Consider the following 8,706-nt stretch of genomic DNA (forward strand, 5'->3'; position numbering starts at 1 on the left):
CTTTCCCTAACTATGAGGGATGGGGGACCGGTGTAAGAGGCAACTTGGGGGTCTGAAGCAGAAAGAAAAAGAAATTGTTAAAAATTAACCCAACCCTTTCATTAGCAAAAAATTTAGTCTGGATCCAACTGAATGTTAACTTTATGCTCTTTTTAAAACTCTATTCATCTGCATGGCTTGAAATGGTTCAACACTCCTTCTTTTCCTTCCAAAGAAGCAGAGGCTGTTATAGAAGCCAGACTGACCAACAAACCCGTCTCAACAGAACTGCTCAAGAAAGAGGAGAAGCATCGTGTGATCCAGCAGAGCAGTGCTGGAGTTTCTTTTGTTCTTATTACAACGCTTCTAATTATCCCTATTGTTGTTCTCTTGGCAATTGCGGTATTTATTAGGTGGAGAAAGACAAGAGTCTATGGAGGTGCGTAGCAGCAACTCTTGAACTTGGCTATAGCTAACTTCTAAAAGCCACCCACCCCCTTGATAGAAAAGGCATAGTTAGACCAGGAGAAATGCTTTATTTCCACTACTGTGCACCAGTCAGATCTGGGCAGACACCAGTGACTTCAGAGACATGCAGCAGCATGCTCTTTCCTTTTCAGGAGGAGGAGGAGGAGGAGTCAGAGACATGCAGCAGCATGCTCTCTTTCCTTTTCAGGAGGAGGAGGAGATTGGATTTATACCCCACCCTTCACTACCCAAAGGAGTCTCAGAGCGGATTACAAACTCCTTTCCCTTCCCCTCCCAACAGACACCCTGTGAGGTAGGTGGGGCTGAGAGAGTTCTGACAGAAACTGTTCTTTTTCAAGAACAGCTCTTATCAGAACTATGACTTGCCCAAGGTCATCCAGCCAGGTGCCAGTGGAGGAGTGGGGAATCAAACCCGGTTCTCCCAGATTAGAGTCCACGCACTTAACCACTACACCAAAGTGGCTGTTTTTAGTTTCCTTTTATTTTGCAGTAGCATTACCAACCTCAGGGTGGGACCTGGAGTCCTCCCGGAATTACAGCTGATCTCCACACTAGAGAATTCAACCCCCCTGGAGAAAACGGCAGCTTTGGAGGGCAGGCCCTATGTTGTCACACCCCTGCTGAGCTCCCTCCTCTTCCTAGGCACTACCCCCTCCGTCTCCAGGAATTTCTCAGGATGGATCTGGCAACCCGGCATGCAGCTTGCTTTACAAATTTTGTTTAATCCTCTTTTTGGGTGTGGGGGGGACTTCATCTCATAAATCTGTAAAATGTGGATTGTTCAGAACAGACACTGAAGGAAGCACAATCAATTATATAGTGTTCTTGCTGTGCATGTCCTAAATAGGACCTCTCCTCTGGGTGCCTCCATCATATTTAGATTACATCTGTGCCTTCCTTAGTGTGGCATTCATTTTCTGTGTGCTAAACCAAATAATTCCTTACTTTCTGCATTGAAACTGCTTTCACATATTGTCTGGAAGTGGACCAGAGTTATGGCAACAGTTAATTTATATGCCACAAATGTACACACAACAACATTATTTTAGCTGTGCGCAGCAGGATACACCCTATGTGAAACTTGATCCCTGTTAACCCTACAAATAGAGCCATGCCATAATCTGAGTTGTGTCTTGGGAACTTTGCTATATATTATGCAGAAAGTGCGTGTCACAGAAGTATTTGAAGAGGAGAAGGTGAGGGCATGCTTAATTGTTTCCTTGCCTGCCATTTCTCTACTCAGATGTTGCTTCCCAAGTGGCTTTTCTTCCCACAGGGTTGGAAAAGCTTACAGGGAGAAGGGATTTATTCAGAAGAAAGAAGCAGGAGTGTAGGTAAAGGTTAAGCCCTCCCTTTCCCCAGCCACTTCTCTGTTCAGACCTTTTCCTCCCCATATTATTTCTTTTTAAAAATAGTGAAGAACTGCATTGCATACATCTGGAGAGTAAAATATATTTCATCATTGATCTTCTGTGTAGTCCCACATGGGACTGCACATGAGTAGCCCTGCCACGGTGAGGTTTTAATAGCTAAAAGTCTCTAGGGGGCACTGGGCGCCGAAGCTGGAAGAGCTCTTTCCCCCATCAAGCAGTCATGTGCTCCGGAGCCTCAGCACCCCCACCCTCAGTTCCCCTTTCGCCACTGAAGGAGGTTCTAGCTAAACGCTCCTCTAGCTTTGTTCTTGTGTTTGTGGCAGCCCCCCATAGCCAGAAAATTTTCAAGGGTGGTGGTGGTCGAATTAATTAGACTACTATTAATCGAATATAAGGTATATTAAATTGCATCATACCAAGGGAAGAGCAAAGCTGCCTTTTTAAACATGCACTTGGGAGCAAAGAGAGAGCCAAGGGAGAGCAGAGCTGCGCCTTATGACTTTGTGCCCTTTAAATCCTCTGTCCCTTCAGTGTGGGTGTGAAAATCCATGTCCGTGTCTTCCCTTGGCTGGTGAAGGACCGCTCCACCCCACCCCTCCTCCCAGGGAGGCTGGCCTCACCCCTGGCTCGCTGCCTCCGTCAGGAAAGACCAGCGGCCTGTCAGCCCCTTCAGCGCTGCCAGCTCCATGGTCAGTAGCTCTCCCGACATGCAGGCTGGCACTGAACGCTGAGACAAGGGCTGGGGCAGTGGTGCCTTCTCTTCCTGCCTCTCCTCCACAGCTGGCTGCCCTGCTTACTCACACCATGAGCCTGGAGATGACCCAGAAGACCATGGTGGTGCCAAAGGCTGGGCTGCCAAGGCCCGTCTTCAGCCCTCTCCCTCCCTCCCTCCCGCCCACCCACCCGGGCACGGAGTGAGCCAGAGGCTGCGCATCCTCGTGCTCTGCTGGCTGGCTGTGGGCCAGTGCCAGGCAGGCCATTCCACTAGCTAGATGCCCCAGGCTCCCAGGGGCAGGGAGGGGAGGGGCAGGGGAAATTTGGGAGGGGGTGTCACCCTTAAACGCCCCCCCTGGCCACGGACCTGGTTTGTGGATCTGCTTTTCTGCTTTATCCCCCTCCATTGTGCGGTGAGTGGCTTTTTTCTCCACAGTCCCTCTTGCCCAATGGTGCAAAGGGCTTTATTTATAAAGTGCACCTGTTGTGGTGCCAAGATGACTCAAACAGAAAATCTTTGTCCATTTTATTTGGGAGAGGGGCACAATATCTCTACTTATAAAGCATGCCAATGCTTCACTCCTAAATCTAAGGGAAATCAGGCTTTTAAACTCAAAGCAGCACTTTGGGGGAAATCCCTTAAATCGACCAATTCCCTATCCAAGTCTCCCTCAGTTCTGGAGAAGTCTTCGAAGCCCCCTTCCTCCAAATTGACCAGGTTGGTTCCATTGTTGCCCAGGTCCAAATCCCAACAGATGACATCTCAATCGCAACCCCCCCCCCACCCAATAGTACATGCCAGAACCACTCACCAAGAGACCCTGGACCAAGTCTAAAACTAAGGAGAAGTGCAAATCTGCGTGCTCCCATCTGTACACCAGATCCAGCACTGGAACTCCATGAAGTGAGTTAAGTTAAGTATCCTTTATTGGCATGGGAAAAAATTGATACAAATTAATACAGTTTAAAAGGTAAGTTAAAACCACAACATACATATACATCAGTGTAAATATAATGGAAGGTGTAAAAGGTAAAAAGGATTCCTTTAAGCGGTGGAAAGCTAGTCACAGTGAGGCTGATAAAACAGAACACAGGCTATGGCAAATAAAATGCAAGTCTGTGGTCAGTCAGGCAAAAAGGGAATATGAGGAGCATATAGCAAAAAATGTAAAGACCAACAATAAAACTTTCTTCAAATACATTAGAAGCAGGAAACCAGCCAGGGAGGCAGTGGGGCCCTTGGATGACCAAGGGGTAAAAGGAGTACTGAAGGATGATAGGGAAATGGCTGAGAAGCTAAATGCATTTTTTGCCTCCGTCTTCACTGTGGAAGATGAGAGGTGCTTGCCCACTCCAGAGCCGCTGAGTTCGGGAGGGGTGTTGAAAGACCTGAGTCAGATTGAGGTGACGAGAGAGGAGGTCCTAAAACTGATAAACAACTTAAAAACTGATAAATCACCAGGCCCAGATGGCATACATCCAAGAGTTCTGAAAGAACTCAATTGTGAACTTGTGGATCTCCTGACAAAAATATGTAATCTCTCCTTAAAATCAGCCTCCATTCCTGAGGACTGGAAGGTAGCTAATGTCACTCCCATCTTTAAAAAGGGTTCCAGAGGAGATCCGGGAAATTACAGGCCAGTCAGTCTGACGTCGATACCGGGTAAATTGGTGGAAACCATTATTAAGGAAAGAATTAGTAGGCACATAGATGAACAAAACCTATTGAGGCAGACTCAACATGGGTTCTGTAAGGGAAGATCTTGTCTCACTAACCTGTTAATGTTCTTTGAGGGGGTGAACAAACATGTGGACAAGGGGGATCCAATAGATATTGTTTACCTTGACTTCCAGAAAGCTTTTGATAAAGTTCCTCATCAAAGGCTCCTAAGTAAGCTCAAAAATCATGGGATAAAAGGACAAGTCCTTTTATGGATCAAAAACTGGCTAATTAATAGAAAACAGAGAGTGAGTATAAATGGGCAGTTCTCCCAGTGGAGGGGTGTAAGCAGTGGGGTACCACAGGGATCAGTACTTGGTCCACTGCTTTTTAACTTGTTCATTAATGATTTGGAGTTGGGAGTAAGCAGTGAAGTGGCTAAATTTGCGGATGATACGAAGTTGTTCAGGGTGGTGAAAACCAGTGAGGATTGTGAGGCACTCCAAAGGGATCTGTCAAAGTTGGGCGAGTGGGCGTCAACATGGCAAATGGGGTTCAATGTGGCCAAGTGCAAGGTGATGCACATTGGAGCCAAAAATCCTAACTATAAATACACGTTGATGGGGTCTGAACTGGCAGAGACAGATCAAGAGAGAGATCTTGGAGTTGTAGTAGATAACTCACTTTTTTGGTGCATGTTTTTAACGGAAATAATTCCATTTGAGTTCCTGATTTTACAATTTATTTTATTCTTATAGCTGATGCTGAACATAAACTTGAATCCAGTTCAGGGAGAATCTTGGGCAGATTTAGAGGTAAGTAAATGGCAAGGTTTGCTATTATATTTCTAAAAGTCAAAGCTTTGTTTGAATTCAAACAATCACCAGACCATGGACTGGTTGAAAGCATATTCTGCATATTATGGGCCATTGTGTTGACCTTGCCAGCTCAGGATCTGTGTAGGTGGGCAACTGCACTTTGCTTTGATTCTCCATTATATGTTAAATGCCTGCCTACGCCTAGTACATCGTGTCTCTCCTCTGTTAATGATCATTCCTGACGAGAAGCCTGTAGCAACAGCGGTGAGTCATCTGTGCTTTATCTACCAAACAAAGCACATGGCCTTTGAGGGCTGTTGATTTGGTAGACTTGGATAAAGAAGAGAGCAGAGTTTCTTGAGCAAGATAACAATCCAAGAAATTGAGACTCTGAACTCCCTTCTTCAAACCTTCTTCTAAGGAGGGGGACAAAAAAAGAATGACTGCAATTATTTCTCTTCAACCTACATTCAAATAATCTATGGGCTGACTTTCAGAGAAAAAAGATTGAGAAGAAGAAGTGGATAAAAACTGTTTGGAGCTTGAAATGCAATCCCTGTATTATGACAGCATCATGTCTTGCTTGCTGTTATGGAGTCATGAACAAGCATAGGTTCTCATATAAGGAGGCAGTTCTTAACTGACCGGCACCTGAACAGTGACACCAAAATCAAGCTGATCAAAACAAACTTGGGGTGGTGAACATGTTAATCTTTTCCTAAGAGATTTACTCTTTCCATTTACAGGAAAAGGAAGTGGAGGCCTTAACCTTGGGAACTTCTTTGCAAGTCGTGCCGGCTATAGTCGAAAAGGCTTTGACCGACTTAGTACTGAAGGGAGTGATCAAGAAAAAGATGAAGATGACGCCACAGACTCTGAAGAGGAAGAGTCTGCTCCTCCACCTCCAGTGATACCTCCATCTTCCTGAAACTGGCCTTTGGTTTCTATATTGTATGATTCTACAAAAATTGCCAGATTTAGCACGTTTTAAGATTTTGTGTATTTAATTGTAAACTGTACTAGTCCTTTGTGAGGCTGTACACATTTTTTTTCTTTTTTTTTCCTTCTCTCTCTCTCTTCCTCTCTCTAGTTTGCTTCAGTTTGGTTTTCGGGTGTGAACAGTTCATATCGGCGCCACTGTCTTCTGTGATTTTTTTAATAAAGCAAAACAATCTTATTTTAATTGCGGTAATAATTTTAAAGTAGCAGTATTTGCTCATTTCATTTGGGGACTTTCTCTATATTTGTAAATAAGTCCCAGTCTCTGCTTTTAAGAAAATATTTTTTCTGTTCCATTTTTTCTTTTGTGCCTTTTCACTTTCAATGCCCTTAACCCTGCCCCAGAACAGAGAGAGTATGGTCGGTGCCACAAGGAAACAAAGCTGTCAAACCCTATTTTTTAAACAAAACAAAAAAATATCACTAGCATCCCATGGTTTGAGGGACAGATTTTAAAAGCCTCTATTTAAAACATTTTTCCCCTTCCTCCTGACTTTGTGTTTCTGGGATGTCTTATTTTTAGATGGTTATACTGTTAGAACACTATTTTCAGAAGCTGAATGTAATTTGTGTAATAAAGTGTTCGCAGAGCATTAGCTGCCAGTGTACTTTGGAATTTTTGTATTGGGAAGGAAAAGGGGCAAATTTATATGCAACTTTTGTAACAATAGCTCAAGCCACTTAAATGCAGTGCAAAGTCTATCAGTGGAGAAGAAAATAACATAAGAAAACCAAAGTGCTGTTTTGTATGAAAGTTGGAAGATGTTTTGTTACATGACATTTGTTTATTTTTTCTTTTTTTAAAAAAAAATCACAAAACCCCTAAAACTAAATTTGCATTACGTGTATAAAGTCAGGCATTGGGTTTTTTTTTTTTAAAAAAAAATCTGGCCTGTATATCCAAACTTCAAGGTATGTGCTCAAATAAAACATTATCAGAGCTAAGAAGAAAACTGTCTCAAATTGCCTGAAGCTAATTTTATGTTTGTACATTTCCTTCCCTGTTCATACAGTAATAGTCCTCATTCTCATATGAACATACCGTTGGATACATATCATTTTATATAGTGCTTTAGAGTGTTCAAAGCACCTTATAAATTCTGAGAGGAGTCTTGAAGAGTGAGTCAGTATACAGCTAGGGCTAAGACCCAGAATCACCTAGTGATTTCATGACAGACACAGTATTTGAACTTAGTTCAGCTGCTAAGTCCTAGTGATATACACTGATATCATGTTCTATCAGCCAAATACCACTCTTGAATTAAAGTATGGATGTTTAACATTACAATCTTCTGAGAATGCCTGATGATATGCAAACAGCTTCTGTATGGCTGCCACCTTAAATCTAATTGTTTCTACGCCTGTCTGCATGCCAAGTAATTTGCCTAGAGAGTGATCCACTGTGCATTGCCCACAAGCTGCTCTACCTAGAGCCCTCTTGCCTACCAGGTTAACAGTTAACCAAGACCTTGGATTTTAAACTGAATTATCCTATATGGTTACTGTTGCCTCATTCTTCCTGAAGTAGAAGGTCTTTTTATTTTGTGCAGCCAAATTCAAGGCTTACATCATGTAAGCCAAAAAAATTAGGAATAAATTTTGCAAAGTATTTATATTTGTATATATTGAACTTAGCAGAAATTTCATTTCTAAGAAGACAAGACAGAAGTTTTCATTATGCAAAGCATAAAGTGATCAAGGAAGGAATGAAGGAAGGCCATGGGAAGACAGTCAACTGTACCAAATTCTTCTACATGAATACTGAAGTCAGTTAAGCCCTGTCCATACTGTCCCAGTTCCTGAACTATTGTTGGATGCTGCCCATCTTTTTGCAAGCCCCTCTAACTAGAGGATTTTGCTTTTTTTAAGAGTGGACAGCCATAACTTGTCTAAGAGTATAAGACATCAGTAAAATAACCAACAGTAAGATAGGCAGTGCATAGAATATGGAAGGCTGGAATGAAAAACAGTGGCAAGGGAAAATTATTATAGGGACTTTACAGAAGAATGGCAGTTTTTAATATTCCCCATTCAGTAGTTACTTTGCTGTGACACTTTGAAATAGTCTTCTCTTGCTTGAGATTGTGGTGTGCCATTGCAACCTAAAGTTGACAATTCTTTGGACATTCTGCGTAAGGGGAGACAAATGGGTGTCAAGAGGTCAAGGATAGACAGATAGAAAGTAGTGGAATGCTGGTGGGAGAAAATTTGATGGCAATGAAGGGAAGATGAAATGGGAAAGAAATAGAAGATTCAACTTGGCAACCCTAATCCTGGGCCTATAGTAGGGTTGCCAGGTCTGGGTTAGGAAATACCTGGAGACTTTGGGGGCGGGTCCATAAGAGGGCAGGGTTTGAGGATGGGAGGGGCCTCAGCAGGGCACAATGCCACGGAGTCCACCCTTCAAAGCAGCCCTTTTCTCCAGGGGAGCTGATCTCTGTCAGCCGTAGATCAGTTGTTAGAGCGGGAGGTCTCCAGGCCCCACCTGGAGGCTGCCAACCCTAAGATTTTTCTATGTAAGATGGTTAGAGAATAATAGCGTGTCCAGAAACTGTCCAGAAGAGGGCAACCAGGATGGTGAGAGGGTTTGAATCCAAGTCTTATGAGGAAAGGCCAGAGGTCATTTCGGGGGGGATCGCGGGGGATCGCAGTTCCCCCGGGTGAGGTACGGGGG

At 43.5% G+C, this 8,706-nt stretch overlaps 1 protein-coding gene across 3 annotated transcripts in view; it reads left to right on the forward strand.

Annotated features, from left to right (window-relative positions):
• Positions 1-6,899, forward strand: part of PAM (peptidylglycine alpha-amidating monooxygenase) — a 142,665-nt gene extending 135,766 nt beyond the window's left edge. For 2 of the 3 annotated variants that reach the window (XM_015424091.1, XM_015424092.1), the window contains 3 exons: positions 215-418; positions 4,974-5,030; positions 5,780-6,899. In XM_015424091.1, the coding sequence (XP_015279577.1) occupies positions 215-418; positions 4,974-5,030; positions 5,780-5,961 (443 nt within the window). In that variant the 3' untranslated portion in view covers positions 5,962-6,899. The remainder of the gene's footprint in view (positions 1-214; positions 419-4,973; positions 5,031-5,779) is intronic. The other variant, XM_015424090.1, reaches the window with a different exon arrangement.
• Positions 6,900-8,706: the final 1,807 nt, after the last annotated feature.

Source organism: Gekko japonicus, unplaced genomic scaffold, assembly GCF_001447785.1.
Source record: "Gekko japonicus isolate JY-2015 unplaced genomic scaffold, Gekko_japonicus_V1.1 scaffold779, whole genome shotgun sequence".
NCBI lineage: Eukaryota > Metazoa > Chordata > Lepidosauria > Squamata > Gekkonidae > Gekko > Gekko japonicus.